Source organism: Narcine bancroftii, chromosome 4 (genome assembly GCF_036971445.1).
Source record: "Narcine bancroftii isolate sNarBan1 chromosome 4, sNarBan1.hap1, whole genome shotgun sequence".
Classification (NCBI taxonomy): Eukaryota; Metazoa; Chordata; class Chondrichthyes; order Torpediniformes; family Narcinidae; genus Narcine; species Narcine bancroftii.
Genome location: NC_091472.1, coordinates 29505901 through 29529477, shown reverse-complemented (window position 1 = coordinate 29529477; position 23577 = coordinate 29505901). Strand labels below are relative to the sequence as shown.

The 23577-nt window shown below is 40.4% G+C and overlaps 1 protein-coding gene across 1 annotated transcript in view; it reads right to left on the bottom strand.

The window, feature by feature from the left end:
* Positions 1-23577, bottom strand: part of LOC138762358 (formin-2-like) — a 439633-nt gene that overhangs the window by 251670 nt on the left and 164386 nt on the right. Inside the window, exon 7 of the mRNA XM_069936126.1 lies at positions 8911-8998. Coding sequence (XP_069792227.1) covers positions 8911-8998 — 88 coding nt within the window. The remainder of the gene's footprint in view (positions 1-8910; positions 8999-23577) is intronic.

Genomic DNA, 23577 nt, shown 5'->3' with positions numbered 1-23577 from the left:
CTATAAATATTAGACAGCTCTAGAATTTCAATTTCAAATGCAGGGATGAGGGAGGAAAAGATCCAGCTTTAAATATTGATCATTCTTTTTCACTCAGTGATGTTGCTCAACTGGTTGAGTTCTTCCAGTAGTTTGTATTTTGCTGTGGATCCCATATATTGGACAAATAAATGCATTAAATAATTCAGGAATTTGGCTTTGAATAAACAGACTTGGAGAAGGTTTAAACAATTCACTTCTAGCCCTTCATGCCGCCTTACAAAGCCCTTCCAATATATACACAATTAAAATAGGTCTGCGTGCTTAACTTGGAAGTTTGATGCAAATGTGTTTCTCATTATTATATAAAACTAGAATTCCCCTGTGTAAGCAAGGATTGCTCCATGACAGTCTGAGAATGAGAAGGATTAGGAATGGCTGTTTGTAGACTGATCTTTTCCTCCCACAGTTAATACACAGTAACTTACTAGTATTGTTGATCCATTAATCATACTTGAACTTACAAACAAATTTTAAAATGAGATCCAGAAACAGGACTTTACAATGAACATACTGTTGGACATTACATACTTTATTAAATGCAGACAACAGAATAGTTGAAATACAGTAACAAAGCAGCATATCAGTGAGTAACCACAAATAATGCTTCGTTTCATTATTATTGATACCACTTTCAGTTAAAGCTTAAGGGCTTGCACATTTGAATAAAATTAATTGGCTGCTAATGTCCTGTGTTTCAAAGCTGAGGATGTCACTGATGAAGTCTTAATTTGGCTCCCTCCAAAATCAAAATTATGCTTATCTGGTATTCATTATATTTAACATAAAGCAGCAAACTACTAGACGTTAATATTTACCACAACCCTTATTCCAAGAATTTAAATAGCTGGGCTCATTATTTTACCAGACCTTTCCTTATTATGGTGTGGATCATGGATTTGTAACACCAACAGCAGGCCACACCATGGATTCACAATCAACTGACCATAAAAGACACTCTGACAGCAACAAATACATAATCAATAGAAGGAAAATAACAGACAGGTCACAAAATGGCATCTTCCATTTCTAAATGGACTTCGAGAGGCAATGAATTTGCACATGCAAACACAACCTGAATTTCAAGACATTTACCCAGAGCAGATTTCAATCCCAATGACAGAAGCAATCGTGGAACAAATTAACACACGTAACAGTCCCTTCCAGATTTTCCATTTAGGCTTAATTATCTGTATGCTGGACAACTATAGTCAAACAAACCATGGTCAAGAAAAACAAAAAAGTTATGGTCCATCAATATTTCAGTAGTACAGGTATCAAGTTTTCTCTTCAAGTGAAGAGCTTAGCTGTAGGAGAGAGCTGGACAAATGCATTTAGACAAATTCAAGTTCAATTGTTGCCCTGTTTCTATTCCCCCCCACCCCCCAATCAGTCTGTATCCATTCACAACGGGAGATGCATCTACAAACTTGTCATTCTGATGTCATGTTTATTATATATTTAAGTTTGCAAGTGGTACATTCCAATAATCTGTCAAATTAATGGACCATTTATCATTTGTGCAAGAGTGTATGGACTGACTGCAGGAAACCTATTTTGTAACTCTGAGCTTTGTAGATTATTGCCTCATACCCTTGCCTCACACTTCACTGTCAAGTAACTGACCTCATTTACAATTACTTGAACCAAAGATTTAATGACACAATAATTATAAACAAGTTATGGAACTTAAGTAGATGTAAATACAAGTTTTTATTTGTGTAATGGTATGGATTGTGTATGCTAATTGGCTCAGGCTGGCCTGCTCCCTGATGACACTCTTACCTCAACTCCTCCCCTGGGACCCAGGCCATAAAGGTCGGGCCACCTCTCCCTTCCCTTCCAGATTTTCAATTTAGGCTTAATTATCTGTATGCTGGGCAACTATAGCCAAACAAACCATTGGTCAAGAAAAACAAAAAAACAAAAATGTTTCCCTCGTTTGGAACCGGGTCAGCTCAAGTCTTCTGTACAATAAAGCCTATCGTCCCCCTCAGACTTTGTCATTGTAATTACTGGGGCAACTGATGGTGCCCAATAATTTATTGTACAGAAATTTTAACATCTCCCGTAAAGGACAAGTTGCTGCGCCATGATCGGCTAGAGGTGGATCCCCAAGTTCCAAGTGCTTCTGAACTCTTCGAGCAATTGGGCTGCTGTTGGAATGGTCAATTCGGATGAGAAGAGGCTGAAGGTTCTACAGGTAAGAGTAGGCCAGAGGGCTTTCAAGGCCATGAGAAGGTTCATGACCTACACAGAGGCAATGGCTGAGCTATGGGCGCTATACAAGCCCAAGATCAACGAGGTTTACTCCTGTTACCTCCTGGCGTCCAGAAAACAGCAGCTTGGTGAGTCGATACAAGAGTTAGTTCGAGCCCTGATCACACTGGGAAAAGACTGTTTGGGGAACCTCATGATCCCTGTGTCGGGGGCCCAGTGCATGGAAGACCTGGTCTGGGATGCTTGCATGTCAGGATTAAGGTTGGATTATATCTGACAATGTCTCCTCGAGGAGATCAACTCCCACTGAAACGGGCGATCCAACTGGCCAGAACCTTAGACTCGCAGAGTTGATCGCGGGCAGAAGAGGGCCTATCCGAGGGCCGCCATCCTGGGAGTCGGGGACGGCCGATCAGACTGCAGCTACAGTAGCACCCGGATCGTCAAGCTGCAACTTTTGTGGGCAGACAAGACATCCACGACGTCTCTGCCCTACGAAAGTGCTCGGGCTGCGGGAAAAAGGGCCACTACCAACGTGTTTGCGGGTCCAGAGCCCCATATCAGAGCAGCACAGTGTGTATGGCCGAGGAGCTTCCGGTGCCGATCACGTGTGCAGCAAGCTGAGTGCCATTTTACCCGCCCCGCCGCCATCCTCTGCGCAGCAGCAACCCTCACCAGCAACATCACTTCCGCCCCTGACGACGTTACTTCTGCCTTCTTCACTGGCATTGGCTGCGTGGTCAACTTGGAGGCCGCCATCTTGGGCATCGGGCCTCCCCACTGATGACGAAGACAATGCACCTGTCCTGGCACCTTGGACCAAGCCAGTCCTCACCCGATCACGAACTCCATGATGCAGATCGAGGTGAATGGACATAAATTGAACTGCCTCTTCGATAGTGGCAATACTGAAAGTTTTATCCACCCTCGAGGTGGTCCGTAGACTCTCGATACCCATCTGTCCGAAGACTGGGTCCATGTCGATGGCGGTGAAAGACCAGTGAACTTGTATCTGGGGGTACTGTGTGGCATCTCTGATGACGTGGTTGGGGGGGAGGGGGGGTGGGAAGAGGTGTTATAATGATTTCTTGTTGTTGGTCATGCCCCAGTTCTGTGCGCCGATCCTCCTGGGCCTCGACTTCCAGAGTCAGTTCAGGAACGTGACGATGGCGTTCGGGGTGCCCCAACCTCCGCTCACCATTTACAACCCGCAGCTCACAGACTCCCCCCCCCCACCCCCCCAATTGAGCATCCAACCTCCGGCACCGTCCTGCAGCCTCACCGGCTCCTCCATCACTATTCGTGAACCTCACCCCAGACAGCAAACCGATCGCCACCAAGAGTAGGTGCTGCAGCACAGAGGATATGGCGTTCAGCGACTCTTGGCAGAGGGGATCATAGACCCTAGCTCCATCTCCTGGAGGGCGCAGGTCCTCGTGGTCAGAGGGATGGTCAAGCTCCAGATGGTGATTGACTATAGCCAAACCATCAACCATTTCACCCAGTTGGATGCGTACCCTCTACCCAGGATAGCCGACTAGGTCAATAAGGTCGCACAACACAGAGTCTTCTCGACCACTGACCTCAAGTCGGCCTATCATCAACTCCCCCTTCGCCGAGCAACCAGCTGTACATGGGTTTTGAGGCCAATGGCAGACTTTTTTACTTCCTGCGGGTGCCTTTTGTTGTTATTAACAGTGTCTCTGCTTTTCAGAGGGTCATGGATCGGATGGTGGAGGAGTACAAGTTGATGGCGACGTTCCCATATCTTGACAATGTCACCATCTGCGGCCACGACCAACAGGACCACGACGCGAAACTCACAAAGTTCTTACTTACGACCAAGTCTCTCAACTTGGCGTACAACAAGGACCGTGTTGAACACGGTCCTTTCTCAGTTGTATCGTGGCACATAGTGTCATTGCCCTGGACTCCGACCACATGCGACCCCTTATGGAGCTCCCAGTCCCAAACATCCTAAAGGCGCTGAAAAGGTGCTGTTTTCCTATTATGCACAATGGGTGCCCAATTACACCAATAAATCCCACCCCCTGATTAAGTCCACAACTTTCCCATTATCGGCGGAAGCCCAAGCTGCATTCTACCAGGTCTGAGGAGACATCGTAAAGGACATGATGCACGCCGTGGACGAGTCCATCCCATTTCAGGTGAAGAGCAAGGCCTCTGATTTCGCACAGGCCGCCACTCTTAACCAGGCAGGCAGACCAGTAGCTTTTTTTCTCCCGCACCCTGCACAGTCCTGAGGTGCGTCACTCCTCGGTCAAGAAGGAGGCCCAAGTGATCATTGAGGTGGCTGACAGACCAGAGGGCCATGGCCTTCATGTTTTATACTAAACAGCAGAGTAAAATCAAGAATGACGATCGAGCTCTCCACCTATAATTACGACATCCTGTACCGACCAGGTAAACTCAACGATCCCCCAGACGCCCTATCCCGGGGAACGTGCACCAGCGTGCATCTTGACAGTCTCCAGATCCTCCACGACAGTCTGTGCCACCCCGGAGTCACAAGGTTATACCACTTCATCAAGTCTCGGAACCTTCCGTACTCCGTTGATGACGTCTGGTCCATGACGTCACCGTCCTGCTGCCAGATCTGGGCTGAATGTAAGCCGCAGTTCTACTAGCCCAAGAAGACACATCTCATCAAGGCCACCGCCGTTTTGAATGGCTCAGTGTCAATTTCAAAGACCCCCTACCCTCTACAAATATGAATCCCTACTTCCTGGCCGTGGTGGAAGAGTTCTCCAGGTTCGCCTTTGCTATTCCCTGCCCGGATATGACCTCGGCGATGGTAACCAAAGCGCTGCGTAGTATCTTTACCCTGTTTGGGTACCCAGAGTACATCCACAGTGATCAGGAAACCTCGTTCATGAGTGAGGAACTGCGACAGCACTTCTTGGCCATGGGCATAGCCACCAGCAGGACCACCAGCTATAACCCTAGAGGTAATGGCCAGGTGAAAAGGGAGAATGCCACCATCTGGAAGGCGGTGCTCCTGGCTCTTAGGTCCTAAAACATACTGGTGTTGTGCTGGCAGGACATTTTGCCCAAAGTGCTTTACGCCATCTGATCACTCCTGTGCACCGCAACTAACACCACCCCGCATGAAAGTTTGTTTGCTTTCCCTAGGAGATCGGCAAATGGTGCCTTCATTCCTCCTTGGTTGGCAACCCCAGGGCCAGTACAGCTATGGGGACATGCAAGGGGCCATAAGACAGATCCACTGGTGGAAGCCGTACACCTCATACACGCCAACCCGCAATATGTGTTTGTGAGGTACTCCGATGGCCACGAGGACACTGTGCCTATCCGAGATCTGGCGAGGGTCAGGGATCCCGAAACTGCCCTGCCTGCCACAGCCAATCCCACGAAGTAGACCACCCCACATGGGAGTGCAATACTGGAGGCAGAGCCACCCGGCTCCCCTCTCCAGGAGTCAGTCCTCCGAGAGGCATCAAATCCCCCTTCCTCCCGGGAGCCCTCAAGCATCACCCAGACCCAGACTGTTCCTTCCCTTGCACCCTCCCCCCCTTGCACCCCCCCCCCCAGGACCGCTTCCCCTCCCAAACAGCAGAGCTCAGACACACCTGCCCTCCGGCGGTCCCGCAGAAGGAGGAAGTCACTCTTCCTTCTCTCTCCCCTCTTGTTGGGTAAAAGAGGGGAGGGGGGTTCTGTTTAAAAAGAAGGGGTGAATGTAATGGTATAGATTGCGTATGCTAATTGGCACGGGCTGGCCACCCTCTGATGACCCTCTTATCTGGACTCCTCCCCTGGGACCATAAAGATCAGGCCACCTTTCCCTTCCCTGCACTTCCCTAGTTTGGATCTGGGCCAGCTCAAGTCTTCTGTACAATAAAGCCTATTGTTCCCCTCAGTCTTGGTCCTTGTAATTATTGGGGCAACTGATAGTGCCCAACAATTTGCATCGGAGAAAATGGGAATTTTATTAAAAAGAGAGCATTCTTTGGGGCTAATATCCTTTTCCTCACAATACTGTGGGTCCCAAATGCCACAATGGAAAGGTTTTTGGTGTGATCAAAAAGAATAAATTTAATGAACACTGACTGTGGAATATATTTCTAATATGGTGTCATCTAAAGAAAAATGAGGGGACAAAAGCATTTGGCAAGAACTCAAGCATCTATAATGAATGTTAGCTGATTATAACCAAGTTCTTCACTATAATTGTTTTGACACACTTAAGATGCAATTTGAACCAGTGAAATCCCCTTGATCCAGTTCAATTGCACAATTGAGAAATGAGGAGGAAAAAACTAAAACAGTCCATGCTGCAATATAGCTGTTGATAAGCACCGAATTTGATGACCTTATCATTATTCACATTAATGGCACTCGGGAGCAAACAACATAACTATCAACATATACAGCAAGTCAGAAACAAGCACAGCGACGAGTTTTAACAGCCTTTAGCAAATTGCTTTTCAACAGAAGTAACAGACTGGACAGAATTTAAAGTAACAAATTTCTACTGCTTTTGCTTCTGTTCTACACACCTTACCACTGGGGAGGTACTTGACCTCTGTTAGGTTTATCGCTCCAGCACTGCTTCAATGGGATTGCCTCAAAAGATACCAGATAAAGGGACAAAACCTGCTCATATTCACTCATTATAACTTGAAAGTGCTCATCGAAAAATCCAATGTACATCATCTGTTTAAGTATTTTATTATACATGCAGTCAAGAAAGAATAAGCAGTACATTGCAAGCAAAGTCACCGGATTTTTCACTTCAAGTTATACTAATATAATACATATCGTGGATGCCTTGCAGAGAATGTGTGTCATACTGAGCAGACCCACAGATGTTTGCTCGACTCCTTTATTCATTTGGTTCTCATTATTGACTCAAACTGACTCGAGTACTTGACTGAGGAAAACGACCATATCATTGTTTTCAGACTTCAGTCTATGACTTAACTGAAATACATCTGCCAGTACAAGAAATACCAAGCACTTCTTGGCGCCAGGGCTGGTGCCGTAATATACGACTAGCACTAAGATTCTTTTTTTTTTAATTTTAGTTTTGTAACCCCCAGAAATCTATTTCACAGAACTCAGACTGTGACTAAATATGATTCACAACCTTCACTATTGATTCATTTTAAACCTTAAAATTTATTGCAAAATATTTTCACAAACTCAAAGACCAAATCAAAGGACATTATTAAAAGAAGTTGGTGAACTTCTGGACCTTCGTTTTTCCCTCTACTACGCAGCATTCTTTATTTCTTTCTTGACCATCTCCCATCACCCCACTCCAAAGAAATCTGCTGTGCCATCGTGATAGTTTCATTATTTGATCGACCATGCTTTAATTGTTTGGTTAGTAAGGAATAACACTCTCAGATCACTTCAAGATAATTTTAACACTCAATACTCTTGACACCAATCCCATATCCCGAGTGAAATTTACACAGCACTATGGAATTTCCACATCATTTGGGGTATAGCACAATTGCAACATGACATCTTTGTATTGGCTCTCATTGAGTTGTAGAGGAGTACACTATCCCATTTGTCCGGGCCCAAAACTGAAACAATTTGTTGACGTAACACTTCAGCCAGTTTCCTCCATTGATATTCAGGTACAAGTTAGCATCATAAATCATTTGCTCAACTTCAGAACACTGGAAAATTTTCTGACCTTGAACCATAAAAATAGATTCATCATTAAAACATAAGCCTTCTCAGTCAAGCTACATCATTGAGTAAGATGACAGCTTATCCTCCAACTTGTTTGCAACCCCATCCAATTCCTTCTGCTTGACAAAAATCCACAAATATCAAGCTTAAATTTGAGGTTCATCTTCTGGGGTAGGGAATACCAGAGCTTCACCAACCTTAAGTCAAGAAATATCTTATCTCCGTCCTCAATCAGGTTTTAAAAATCTGATACAACTGGCAATCTCATGGTAATCTTACTGAAGTGGAGCACCTTTTTCCCAAAAGGATGGGCTAACTTGCTATCACTTTAATGTTTATGATGTACACAAGTAACCTTGGCTCAGAGTGCAATGAATGGAAGCACAGTTTTTAACAAGGAATGTAGTAACTGCCAACTTCAGCAATGCTTTTCAGAAAATGTTTGGCATTAACAAGTTTGGGTACCACTTCCCTGTTCTCTTGAATATTTGCCCAATAGAAAGAGCAACGATTGAACTTACAAGTGATGAAAATCTTACTGAATACATTCAAGCTCACGTTCATTACATCTGCACCATTTTTCCTAGACGCATGCCAAATGTTTACGGACTGTAATTTTAAATCCACATGTAACTAATTTTAAGCTCTGTAACCTTACTCTTTCATTTCAAATTTACAGTCCAAGCCACGTTACATGCTTACTGTTCACAGGGTGAATTATGAATGACAGAAGTATCAATACAAGTTACTACTGCTGAAGTTGATCGTATGTGTATGTTCATCATTTGAATATAATCTGACACTTATTCTATACTTGCACATCACACACTCAGCTACCTTCAAAGTAGCATTACTGCTAACAGCCAAAGCTGAAGCACATTGTAAACAGCTGTAAACAGATTCTGGAAAAACCTGACAAATCATTTTATGGGTAATTTGCCAACAACTGCTGAAGGAGCTTACCGTGCTGGATATCTTTCATCTCCAAGTGAAGACTTGACATCAAAATTCCAACAGCCTGCGACCTCTTGTTGTTCAGAAGTTTCACAACCTAGAGAAAGGAATCCAGTTAGTGAGAATGCAAATCATCAATACACATGAAGATTGTCAATTGCAAGTAACTGAAGGTTACTTTTTAAAAAAACACACCAACGAAACAGTCCGCTTTGATTAAACTTGATATACCCACACAAAAAGCATAGACTGCTTAAGATCCCATGATATTAAACTTAATTAAGTAGGAAATTCACCATCCCAAATCTCAAAGCAACCATACACCAAATATGAAAAATGTTTTGAATATGACACTATGCACCGACTTGCTGATTAACATTAAGCAGAGCTGCAGCTTAGAAAAATGAGAAACAATGATTCTGAAGTTGCTTCACAATATCATTATTAAGTAGCAATTTCCCTTGGTTGCATAGTACAAATCAAGGGGGCAATGACTGAGGACAGAGTTGCACATTTTGGAGGGTGAGGTGAGAATTTATTAAGCATCCATGGCTCTCTGAGCCAATTTACATTCAAGAGAGACTGTTCTCAGATGTCAGAAAAGCCCAGCAATAGTTACTGCAGGAATAAGTGAAGGTAGATCAGCCATGTTCATGTCAAATGTCAGAGCAGGCTCGGAGAACACAAGTCCTCCCCCTATTCCTATTCCTGATCTGCGAGGTCCAGAAGGCTCAGATTGTTGTGGAGTAGGTTTACATAGGTCAGCATCGTGGACTGAAGGGCCTGTACTGCGCTATAATGGTCCATGTTCCTTGTTACATATCATTAACAAAGTACCAGGCAGTGCCAACAGGACACTTTTCATTTTGAAACCCAGTTTCTAATTGACATCAGCCAAAGGGATCTTTTTTGAAAAAAACTTCATTTGCTGCAAAGCTAGTGCAGACATTTCTTTTAGTCTTTCTGTTCTATAACAATGTGGCTCGATATACTGAAGTTCTGGTATCCATTCTCAGGAAAGAAAAAGTGCACTATGAAGACTCATGCAGGAAGAACCAAATCGCTTGACTTAAGGGTCGGAAATCAAGGATTACACATTTACAGAAATTGGTTAAAGATTTGAATGGTGATTATGATTTTCTCTCCCATCAACCTTCCATACACCCACCCCCTTCCCCCCCCCCCCCATGGAATGATCTGAATGGATATTGGATTCAAAACTCATCACCACATTTAAGGAGGAAGAGCAGTGACCTGCTGAAATACAAATCACATGCTGAGCGATGGGATGAGATTGAGTAGCAATTGTCTCCTCTTGGGACAAAAGGTCAAATGGTCTTTTCCTCCATCGTAAACTTTCAATGGTTCTAATAATCAGGTAGCATAAATGATTGAGAGTCAGTCATACAGCACAGAACAGGTCCTTCAGCTCAACTCGTTCATGCCAACCAAGTTGATCTTCTAGTTTAATCCATTTTGCCTGCATTTGACACAAACCCATCTGAAGCGTCCCTTGCCCATACATTTGTTCAAATATTAATTTCTACAGTTTCCTCTGGCAGCTCATTCTAGATATGGACCTCCAGAGTGGAAAGAAATAGCTTCTTGGGACCCTCTTAAACTTTACCTCTCAACTCAAACATAGTTCCTCTAGTTCTAGAATCATTTACCTTGAAAGGAAAAAAGATCCATGCCACTCATGATTTTCTAAACCTTTAAGATCACCCCTCAGCCTCCATCATTCTGGAGAATAAAGACCCAGCCAATCTATCCTTTCCCTAAACTCAAGGCCTCCAGTTCCAGAAACATATAGGTCAATTTCTACTCCACCATTTTCAATAACTGGACAACCAGAACTGCAGTGTTCCAGTGTGGTCTCAACAACACCTTGCAGAGCTGAGTCATGAGGTCCCAACTTTTGTATTCTGCTCCACGCCTCTCCCAGCCCAAGACCAACATGTCAAACACCCTTTTCCCTGTCTTATGCATCAGAGATGATGATTTCAAAGAACTGTGCACCTGCACCCTTGAATCTGTTTTACAACACTCTAGGAACCTACCATTCATCATGCAAGTCTTGCCCTGGTTTGACTTGCCTCACGCATGATATGGGCCCAGAGAACCCCAAAACCCAGCAGCAATAGAAATTCATCAAGACAAATGGTAACTTAAAAAAAGTTGCTTTTAATTATCTTTAAACATGAAAACAGGATCAAACTTTAACTTCTTACCATCAACTTAATCCCCTTCTAATTCTAAGCCCACGTGTATGTAATGTGTGTGTAAGCTCAGAAAAGTTATTTGATTTACGGTCCAATCTCACTTCTCACTCCTCTAAGTTCACTGGTTGCAGGCAATTCTTATACTGTGCACAGAATTTAACATTTATGAATCTTCATCAGGTTTTTGTGCTTGAAAGGTAAATGGTTATCACTCAAGAAGGTTCTTGTTGGTTTTCAGAGAGAGATTTGTTGCTCATTGGACACAAACTGATTCCTTCCAATCAACCACGTCAGTGTCTTGCCGGAAAAAAAAAAACTTGCCCCATTAGGGTTTTCCAGATGATAACCACTTTCTTTCAGGTCACCAGAGTTCCTTTTTCTGTTTCCTTTATTTCAAGTGAAACATTATACAGCCAGCCATCTCCTCTTGTATGGACCACAAGGGCTTTGACCAGGCTTAACTAAGAATTCACAACATGTCTTTAAAATGGGGTTTTTCCACAAGCTTGCCAGCTTATCATGTTCCAGTTCCTGCTGAAATGTAGATCTGAATTCTCTCTCTCACTCAGACCCTCTTAGAACAGCCAACTGCACTCAGACAGACTGTAGCTGCTTACCTAATACTTTAAGTTCATTCATCTGTTGCTTTCCCAAACAATAATCCAGTACTCCATAGCATGTCCAATTAACACCTACTTGTGAAGTCCTTATAGGCATTCTTCAAAGTTTTTGCAAAGGCACCCAGAGCCTGGACTGTCTGGCTTGAGTAGAGCTCTGGCATTTTAAATGAGATCTGTTTTGACATGTTTGTATGTGACCTACACTAAAAAACTTGCCACCATTTATTTCCTTTTAAAACATATTTATATATAATATAAAACATAACATAATCCGTCACATACACGTTAGAGTTAAATTCCATTTGCTACTCATTGGTCCACCAACTCAACTGATCTGGACACTGTTTTAAACATAGGTATCCTGCTTCATTGTACACTACACCAATTTTGGTGTAATCTACAAATTTACTAATTAAGTTTATTACAATAACTCAGTGGTTAGAGCACTAGTCTTGTGAACCAGGGTTGTCGCAAGTATGTTCCTCACTGGGGACTCATTTCTTTGAGGGGTGCTGGACAAAGGGGCAACTCGGTCTCCCTAACAGTAGACCAAGTTAAAAAAAAAATAATGTATGTTACATTCTAAATGCAGTATTATGTGACAAAAATGGAACCTTTACATTGACAAACAGCAGAGGACCCAGTACCCACCCGCAAGTTGTGTAAGTAATCTCTAAAATAGCAAAACAGACGGATGAAGAGGCCAACGATGTGTTCACATTTCTATTAATCCTGAAATATACTCCACGGTAAAGATCAAAGCAGTGGTTTGGCAGGGGTTTGAGTATATTGCAAATGTTTGGACATCACATGACGGAAAATGTATTAAAGTAAGAGACCTTTCTGCCCAGATTAATTAGTATTATGCTGAGAATAGTGTACAGTATTTAAGATGAGACATTCAAGAGATCAAATATATTCCATTTGAAGCAAAAGGATTTAACAGATTTTTAAAAGTTGCCAAGCATTTGAGACCCAAGGAGCATTCAGCCTGGTAATGGAGGTTAGAGATCTTGTTTGACAAAAGTCTCAAACTTCTGGCATACTTAAATTTCAGCAATAAATATCCTAACAGAAAATTTGTTTCATCATTTGGTCAGCAATATAAACTTGAATAACATGGCAATCTTGCCTAAAGGTTTGGGAATTGAACATAAAGCACTGCACAAAATTGATCCAATTTCAAAGCTCAGATTAGGCATTCTAGCTCAAGTATTTTTGATTAAAGTATTTTGAGACTGGACCATTCTTGACATGGCTTTGTAAATGCCACACAATATCACAGTAGGCCATGGCTCTGTAACTGGGAACGAGAAAACAGTGTACACCGGTTTAAAATGAAAGAAATCAAGTATTGTAAAGATGGAAGTATTTATTTTACTGTGAAAATAATCTGTCTACTGAGAAAGCAGTTGTAGAATAACAGCAAAGCTCTATCCAAACTTTTAAAGGACCATTTTGGCTGCTTTAGTCACTAGCTGAGCTTATCTGAAGAAGGATTGTAGGAAACTTCACATCTCCTACTCTTAATTCTTCCTTTTTCCAATGCTTAAATGTAAAAAAAAAACATTGAATTTTTTTTTGGAATATTTTAATCCACAAATGCATTTGCAGAAAAACATTTATGTTACCCCTTGTGTAATTCTACCCTCAATGGGGATGTCTGGACCAGCTAAAAGCCAGTCAAAAGACACTGCAAGTTCCATTCATTTCTAAACAGATGTTAAATTCTGAAGCTATTCAGCTTTCAAACAGAAATCCCAACCAATTTCACCATTGAAAGAATTTTAATCCCAGTTTCTTTCAAGCCTTTTCTCAGTGAACACCTTGAGCCAAGTCTTTGTTAAACATTTGTCAAGACATACACTTTATCGTGAAATAATAGAATTTTTAAAAAAATCCATATCATACAGCTCTCAGCCAAAAACAAATGTTTTTTGAGAGACAGTTTAATAAATAAAAGTGCTTGAGAAACTCAGCAGGTCACACAGTGTTCATAGGAACCAAAGGTATGAAAAATTAATTTCACAAATAAAGGCCTATTTTCAAAGAGAAAGGCAGACATAGCATCGACTTAAATATTAACTGGAATAAATATAAAGTTAAGTTTTTGTTACATGGTACAAAATCCTGAATGTATTTTCTGTTTAAAATATTTTTATTATGCTTTACATACAAAGTCTTCTCATAAAATATACAACAGGTCATATCATATACATATCACAAATTAATATAAATGTAAATCAAAAACCTATCCATTTTTATTTAACAATATTTCTTAAAAATAATTCTGGATAGAAAATAAGTAAACTACATTAGAAAATCCCTTGATCTAACCAATGGTAAATTCTGTCTAATTTAATAACATGATCGCTGACAACCATAATTAAATCCATGTTTAACACATTAATCTAGAAAAAGGTTTTTAAAAAATCTAAATTTAATCCATCCCCTCCCTCTAATCAAGGTTACTTTATAGAAAAAGATAAATATATGTGGATCAAATAGCAGTTATCAGAAACTAGACAGAGAGTCAATGGAGCATCCAAATTTCTTAAACCTTCCAATCGAAACAGTAATCTATGAATGGATTCCACATCTTTTCACATAGAAATTTTCTATCGATAATGTTGTATCTAATTTTCTCCAAGTTTAAAAAGGACATTACATCATGTAACCACTGTGTACGAGTAGGTGAACAGTCATTTTTCATTTCATTAAAGTTGTTCGCCTGGCTATCAACATGATAAAAGCTAAAACTTTTTCCCTGGTTACAGAAAGAGATAATATCTAGTTCACGAGAAAAAAACAAACAAGGCGATTAAAAAGCATGGTTCCAGTTTGATCTTCAAAATCGTTGATAAAGTTCTGAAAATGTTTTCCCAAAATTTTCCTAAGTTGGGTCACTCCCAAAACATATGAATCAATCAATCTTATAACATTTTTACAATTCTCACATAATGGATCAGCATCTGCATAAAAAACGAGATAGAGTACACATGTCCAAACTTAAACTATGTTCCACCTTAAAATGTAATAAACAGTGTCTTGCACAAAATGAGGAATAAAACTAATTTTGGCCCTTGTGCGTTAGGGGAGGAAGAGAGCTCAACGTTACTGGAATTAACACAGGAAGAAATGGGGACTGAGACCAGAGAAGGTAGGCCTCAAGGGGAAGTGATGGAACCTGGACTGGATTCTGTGTTTACAATATTGGAAAGGATTGCTCAACAAATGGAAAACATGTCAATTCAGATGTCTTCTCAGATAAACCAAGGATATATGAAAGTGAAAACTAAAATGAATAATATGTGAAGAGATAATATATGAAGAAAGATATGACTGTAATTAAAAGTGATGTTAGAAGATGTATAAAAGCAGTAAAAAATTGAAGCAGCTTTTTTTTAATGTAAGTATCAAGTAGAGCGTAATAGAGAAAAAATTGAAAAAGTGGACTGAGGGATTCAGAAGAAGGAATTATTGAAGAAGATTGATTCATTAGAGAATCAAGGTGGAAGAAATAATGTAAAAATAGTAGCTCTTCCAGAAGATATGGAAGGCTCAGATCCAGTAAAATTTTTAAAATGGATTCCTGAGGTACTGGGCAACAATTTTTTTCCAGATGGTCTAGAGTTGGATCAAGCGCATAGAGCATTGAGGAAAAAAAACATTTTCAGGTCAACCACCGAGGGCAGTTTTGATTCGTTGTTTGAACTATCAAGATAGAGAAATTATTATCAAGATAGAGAAATTATATTACAAGTTGCAGTGCAGAAGACACAGCAAAATCAGATTCAAATGATGGTTCAAAATAACAGAGTGGTTTTCGATGTGGATTTGAGTCAAGAAATTATTAGAAGGAGCCGAGAATTTAATTCAGCTAAAGTGTTGTGGCGAAAGGGTTACAAGTTTGCCTTTCGTTACCCAGCTGTACTTGAGTTTTTTTTTAAATGGAAATTTTCAGTTTTAATTATTTGAAAATGACCATGATGCATTAATTTTTGCTAATTCATTGCCAGATTTATGAGGAAATGGTTGGTCGACATTATCGTCGCCTAAAAGGAGGGTTAATGGAAATGGAGAGAATGGGAAACACAGAAAGAATGGAAAGAAGGTTGAATTGACGCAAAGTCTCCTTGATATTGAAGACCCGGAACAATAATTGGGATTGGAATCACTGGGTTGAATATGATTGAATAATTACTTTGTGAAAGTCTGATTGAGGGATGGATGACACTGAGACCTGATAGTCGTCTGCCACTAGTGGATTTTACCACACCCAGATTTTTAGGGAGTTACTACTTTTTAATAGTTTACTGAGGGGAAGTTTATATTGTTTTTGCTTTTGTGGTATTTTTATATAGGGGGAGGGTTTAGAATATTTAGGGAATTAGAAAGGGGAGTAATATTTTATAGTAGAATTTTTACTGAAATGTCTAACTTGAACTTTGCAACTTTTAATATCCAGGGATTGAATAATCCTATTAAGAGTAAACAGGTATTGGCTTATATAAAAAAAAATGAAAGTTGATATTGCTTTTTTGCAAGAGACAAATTTGTCTCAAAAAGAACATATGAAATTGAAGAGAGATTGGGATCGTCATGTATTTTCTTCTTTCAATTCCAAGGCGAGAGGTGTAGGGATCTTAATTCATAAATTACTGTTTGAATTAGAATCCTTTGAAGGTAATGCAGGGAGGGTTTTGAGGTTAAATTGTAAATTTTTTGCTGAATCATGGACTTTGTTAAATATCTACGCACCTAATATGGATGATGAAAAGCTTATGTCGGAGGCTTTTTTCCTGTTAAATCAGGCAAGGAAAATATTTTAAAAGATGGCAATAGAAATAGGGGCCTTGATGAAAGATTTCAATTTAATTGATATTTGGAGGAGAGTAAATCCTAGAGAAAGATTTCTCCTTTCATTCATTTAGACATGATTCATTTTCTAAAATAGATTTTTTTTTGGTATCAGCACATTTACAAGGTAGAGTACTCCAAGCCGAATATAAAAGCCAGGTCATATCGGATTATTCTATGTTGTTTCTATATTATGCAAGTTTGGAAGTGTGCAATTGTCTGATAGATGTCGGCTTAATACAATGCTATTAAAGAAACCAGAGTTTGTTACTTTTGTTAAGCAACAGATTGCTTTATTTCTGGCTGAGATTATTAATACAGTAAGTAGTACTTTTGTACTATGGAACACTTTGAAAGCATATTTGCGTGGGCAAATTATTAGTTATACTACGAAAGGTTAAAAAAAATGTGGCAAAAAGCTTAACACTGGAGAAACAAATTACTGAGTTGGAAAAGGAATTTCAGAAAAATGTTACAGAAGATAAAAGGGCAGCTTTAGCGAAGTTGAAAGTACGTTATAATACACTACAAACCTATCAGTATGAGCATTTAATTAATCGATCTAAGTAACATTTTTATGAATTAGGTGAGAGGGCTTATAAGGTGTTAGCATGGCAATTAAAAACAAAACAGATATAGCGAATTAGTAATGCTGTTAAAAATAATTCAATAGTTACCTATAAACCTCAGGAAATTAATGACCAGTTTTACTCATTTTATCAACAATTATATACTTCTGAGGGAAAGCAGGAAGCTGGTTCTATTGATTCTGATTTATCTAAATTAAATTTACCTATTTTAGGAGGGGAGGAGGTTAGGGAATTAGAAGCTCCATTTACAGATTTCGAGATTAAAGAAGCTATACAAGAGATGCCGAATGGGAAGTCATCGGGGGATGATGGATTTTCAGCTGAATTTTATAAAGTATTTTATGAAGACTTATCCACGATATTTGGAGATGTTCTATAGCAAATAACTGAGGATCAGGTGTTCCCGGAATCTTGTTTGAGTGCTACAATTACTGTGATTTTAAGGAAAGATAGGGATCCATTGAAAATATCTTCGTTTTGGCCTATTTCTTTACTAAATGTAGATTATAAAATTATAGTGAAAGTATTAGCGAATAGACTTACTAGATATTTACCTCAGTTGATACATGTAGATCAAACAAGTTTTATTAAGACTAGGAATGTGTCTGATAACATTCTTCGGTTGGTCACATTGGTGGTTGCAGAAAAACCTGTACTTCAATGTTGTGGCTACTGTGCCACTGGCAGTGAAGAACTGAGAGTTACTGAAGTTGGAACAGTATAGTGCACCATCTCATGACAAAAAATCTAAATAGCTTCTTTTGATGCTTAGAAAATGCACTGAAAGAGGCAAATGCATTCATTGCATCTATGCTGTGCGTAAAGGAGCGAGTGTCATTATCATGTGGCTAGACCATTCAGAAACTCAAGAGCTTTTTAAAGTGTGCTTCATTTTTAAACAATTGCCAAAATCAATTATCTGCCAATAAATGAAAACCTGAGCCCTGGTTCACCAGCACCAAAGATGAACAGGCAGTCTCATGAGGAAAAATTACATTTACACAATATCTTTCATGCCCTTTTTCAGATATCCCAAATCACTTCACAGCCAATAAAGCACATTCCAAGACAAATCATCTTAACACGAATTCACACAATTTGCAGCAATGCAATAATGACCAGATAATCATTTTCATTTAGTTTTATTTATTGGCTGGGATGAATATTGACAACATCAGATATGCTGCAGTGACAATTTCTGCCACAAGTAACAAGTCTTGGAAACAACACTAACATCACATGCCTATGTGGGGGAACTAAAGCCGAGAAAATGCTTCTTAAAAAGTTACCAGTGAAAAACTCCAAAACAGATGAAAAAAATAGTGGCAATGCCAGAGCTACTGCAAAACTTCATTAAAAGAACCAACAGTGCTTTATTTTAAAATCCTACAACCATGGGGTCTGGACCCAAAAATGGTGGTGACACATATGTATGGCAGCAGCCAAAAGGTTGGTGAAAGGAATGAGAAAACAGGGAGACCACCCCCTCCCACTTGAGAAGGAGAAGACCAGTGATGAGCTCTGAGGCTGAGGAACATGCAGGCAGCGGGCTGTTGGTGACACTAAATGAGGATCTCACGCAGGCTACGGTCAAAGGATTCACACCAGGCTGCAGACTGCTGGAGAATGGCTGAAGGCATACCAGGTATCGGAACTGGGAGGCAAGAAGGTGCTGGGAGCTTTCTGATTGTGTCAGAGGTTTGCATCTGGAGCACGGATGGTTTAGGCTGAAGACTGTGTGGCTGCAGGAGCACTGGAGAAAAATTATGCGATTCTGGGGGTGGGGGTGGGGGACTCTTGCTTCTCTTTCTGATTGTAAGGGGCCCTGGGCACTTTCTGTTAATAATGAATCTTTGTCTGTCTTAAGGTAGATTGAAGGAATTTTTGTGTAATATCATATTTTCTGTTTTATTACATGACAATAAAATAATCTCAAATCTTAAATATTGTAGAGCACATTTAGGTGTATCATGTGCTTAATCTGAAAGCTACTCAACTTTACATTTGCTGCTAGGAAAAAAATCTAAAAGTATGGAAGCATAACCGATTCAAAAAGCACCAAGTAAGGAATTTTTTTTGGCTGAGATTTTCCCCCCGAAACACTTTTCTTGTTGACACTATTTCCAGCATTTGGAGAGCAGTTCAGTTTTTATTTTGGAAAAGAAAAAAAAATCTCAGCAGAGTTGTAGATAATTCAAGTAAAAATAAAAACAGCTGTGGCAAATTTCAATTGAATCTTACACGGTCCATTGCTTTTCATTGCCCGGACGCATCCTGTTAATTTAGAATCTGGAATCTTTCACAACACGCACCTCTTGTAATCCCAGCCCTAAATCCTTCTTTAGTAAAAAATATAACTCTCCTATTTTGATTATTCCCAACCCCAGTCCCAAAGCAGGCCATTGCACATTTTTACAAATTTCAAGGTGGTCTCATTAACTGATGAAATTTCTGTAATAAATAATATTCTGACTGAGGGCTGGATCAGAGGAGCCATTCCAGAAGAAACATTTGGATCAAGCAACTTCTGCTCCCTCGGTTAAAGAGAGGTCAGGGAACTCAACAGCAACGGTTAAATAAGAAAGTCTGCAGACGCTGGAGTCAAGTGCAATATACAAACGAGGTGGGGAAGCACATGTCACGCAGCATTCACAGGAAAAGGAAAACAACATTTCAGCCGTGGACCCTTGGTCAAATACAGCAAAGGACCCAGGCCCAAAATGTGGGCTACCCTTTCCGTCCGATGGATGCTGCGTGACCTGCATCCATCGCCTTTTCTCCATCACCTTTGTGTAACTCAACAGCAGCGATCATTCATGTTCCTCTTCTCAATTAAAAGTTTTAATTAGAATGCTCTCCTAACTAATGATTTTACTTCTAAAATATTTCTGATCTTTCAAGACTTTTAGAGAGAGCAGAACAGGGTGGTAGTGATAACTCCAATATACTGGCAGCCACTCAACTGTCAAAATGTAATGCAGAAAGCAAATGCATTTAGGATACTTCAGTGGCCTGATGCAGTATGGGAGGGTGACAGCGAAGCAGGCAGCAGAAACCAGCTGTTATTAATAGCACATGCAGACCCATGATCACTCCACTTTTGTCGAGTGACTTTAAACTTATATGCATGTACACTCGATGATCAAACTACATGTCATTGCTGATCTTTTTCAATGAAAAATACAAGAGAATGGATCCAGGCAAAGAGGTCCTCTGTCACACAAATAAAATTTAATTATAAATTAAGATATACAGCATGGTAACAGCACATTTCAGCCCAGGAGTCAGTACCACCCAATTAAACTACACCCCAAGTACGTTTTGAACGATGAAAGGAAACCAGAGCCCCCAGGGAAAACCCACACAGACTAGGGGAGTACGGACAAACTCCTTAGAGAGCCCTGAATCGGCACCAAATAACTAGATCTATGAAGCAACCCAGGAAAATGTGAATTACACTCCAAAACTCATGAGTCAGCTCAGAAATGACCAACATTGATCATGAAATTGACCATCATCACTCTTGTGCCATCAGTCAAATGAGGATGAGGAGTGTCAGGAAATGTACAGCATTTCAACCCAATGTATCCGTGTTGACTAAGGTGCGTTCTGAGCTCACACACTTTGATTTGTCTCTTATCATATTAACTTGTCAAACTGTCTTTTAAACGATCATTATACCCACTCAACAACCTGCCTCACATTCCCTTTACAATTTGCATCTCTGGTCTTTCATTTCAGACTCCCCTACCTTGGAAACAAAGATTGAATTATCAATGGCCTAAATTATTTCAATTTTTTTTTCAAGTCACCTCTCAGCTTCCTTGGGTCTCTTCTTTCATTCAAGCCCTCTAGCCCCATGCCTCATTTCTGCACCCCTCACTTAATCAAATTCTCCCTGTAGTATGGAGAACAGAACCGCACATAATATTCTACAGGGAAAGTCTCGGTCATGCGCACCTGTAACATGGCAACCCAACTCTAATACTTTAGTATTTAAAGACCAAAACCTAGCTCATGTTCTGTAGGGGTGCAGCAAATCTCCATTTCCTAAGCTTTGGGGATATGGACAAACTGGAGTAGATATCTCAAAGCACTATGGGAGTAGTACTTCAATAAAATCCAAATTGATTTGCTTATTCTATCCATGCCCACTCCGAAGTCAACTGCTGCAGTGGATCCTTTGATCATGCACAAATACAACTAGTAGGCAAACCACATAGACACAGTCCCAATATTAGATTTGAAACTCTACAAGTTAAATCATGGCAATAGTTCCACAAAGACAAAATAAAATGCTTCAAGAGCTCAAAACCTCGATAAAAAAATAATGTTCAAATGGAAAATGAGTATTTGAGAAACCAAACAACTAGGTCTCCAGAGAGAAGCAAGTGGAGGGCCAGAACAAATCAGAGCCAATCATCCAGAATGGAACAAACCCTTCAGCCCATATCATCTATGCTGGCTATTGGCTTTCTGGGCTGGTCCATTTGTCTGTATTTGGTCCATAACCATAGAACCACAGAACAGTACAGTGCAGAAACAGGCCCCTTTGGCCCTTCCAATCTGTGCCAAACATTTTTTTTTGACCAGTCCCACCGACCTGCAATCAGTCCGTAGCCCTCCATACCACTCTCACCTAATGTTAAAATTGAGTTTGCATTCACCACTTTGGCTGGCAGTTTGTTCCACAGTCCCACCACTCTGTGTGAAGAAGATCCCCCTCATGTTCCCCTTTAACCCATGACTTCTGGTTTGTATCTCATCTACCCTCAGTTGAAAAAGCCTACCTACATTTACTCTGTCTATCCCCCTCATAATTTTAAATACCTCTACCAAATCTCCCTTCATTCTTCTATGCTCCAGGGAATAAAATCCTAACTTGTTTAACCTTTCCCTGTAATTCAGTTCCTGAAGTCTGGACAACATCCAAATAAATCTTCCCTGCACTCGTTCTATCTTGTTGATATCTTTCCAGTAGTTAGGTGACCAAATCTGCACACTCCAAATTTGGCCTCACCAATGTCTTGTACAACTTTACCATAATATCCCAATTCCTGTACTCAACACTTTGATTTATGCCAAAAGCTCTCTTTACAACCCTATTCACCTGTGACACCACTTTCAGGGAATTGTCTATTTGTATTTCCAGATCTCACTTCTACCACACTCCTCAGTATCCTACCATTTACCGTGTACATCTTTTCTTGGTTTGTCTTTCCAAAATGCAATCATATTGGTTTTCATTAATTCCATCTCCCAGTTTTCAGCCCATTTTTTTCCAGCTGGTTGGGATCACTTTGAAAACCTCTTTGTTGTCCACAAGACCTCCAACCTTAGTGTCACCTACAAATGTGCTAATCCAATTTACCACATCATCGATATAGATGATAAACAACAATGGTCCCAGCACCAATCGCTGAGGCACACTACTGGTAACAGGGCTCTATTCGAAGAAGAAATAATTCACTACTACTCTCTGGTTTCTCCCATCCAGCCATTATCAAATCCAGTTCACTACTTCACCATGAACACCTAGCATCCAAACCTTCCTGACTAACCTCCCATGTGGGACCTTGTCAAAGGCCTTACTAAAGTCCATGTAGGCAACATCCACAGTCTTTCCTTCATCAACTTTCCTGGTAAACTTCCTTGGAAAAACTAAAATTGGTTAAACACTACCTACCTCACACAAAGCCACGTTGACTATCCCTAATCCGTTCCTGGCTCTCCAAATAATTGTATATCTGATCTCTTAGAACATCTAATAATTTACCTACTACTGACGTCAGGGTCACTGGCCTATAATTTCCAGGGTTACGTTTAGAGCCTGTTTTAAACAACAAAACAACATGAACTAACCTCCAAACCTCCAGCACCACACATGTAGCTAAGGACGTTTTAAATTTTAAACCTTTGAACCCCTCGTATCCATATATTCATCAGAAAGTCCATTTCTTATTGTAAATGTGCCCTCTTCTAGTTTCAACTGACAGCTCATTCCAGAAACTAATTGAAGTGAAAAAGTTGTCTCCCAAATACCCTTTAAATCTCTCCCATTTCACATTAAATCTATAGTTTAAAATCTTCTAGTTCTCGAATGATCTACTCTGGGGAAAAACTGAACATCGACTTTGTCCATGCTCCCTTATGACTTTAAGATCATTCCTCAGTGACCTATACTCAGGGAATGAAGATCCTGCATTTCCAACCACTTCCTCTAATTCAAGCCCTGCAGTCCCAGCAACATCCTCGTGCTTCTCCTCTGTACCCCTTCCAATTTGTTGATATCGTTATGGCTGGTAGGCAGAACTGAACAGTATTCCAAGAGTGGTCTCATCCACACCTTGAATAGCTGTATTAGGGAGGTTCCAACTTTTGCAA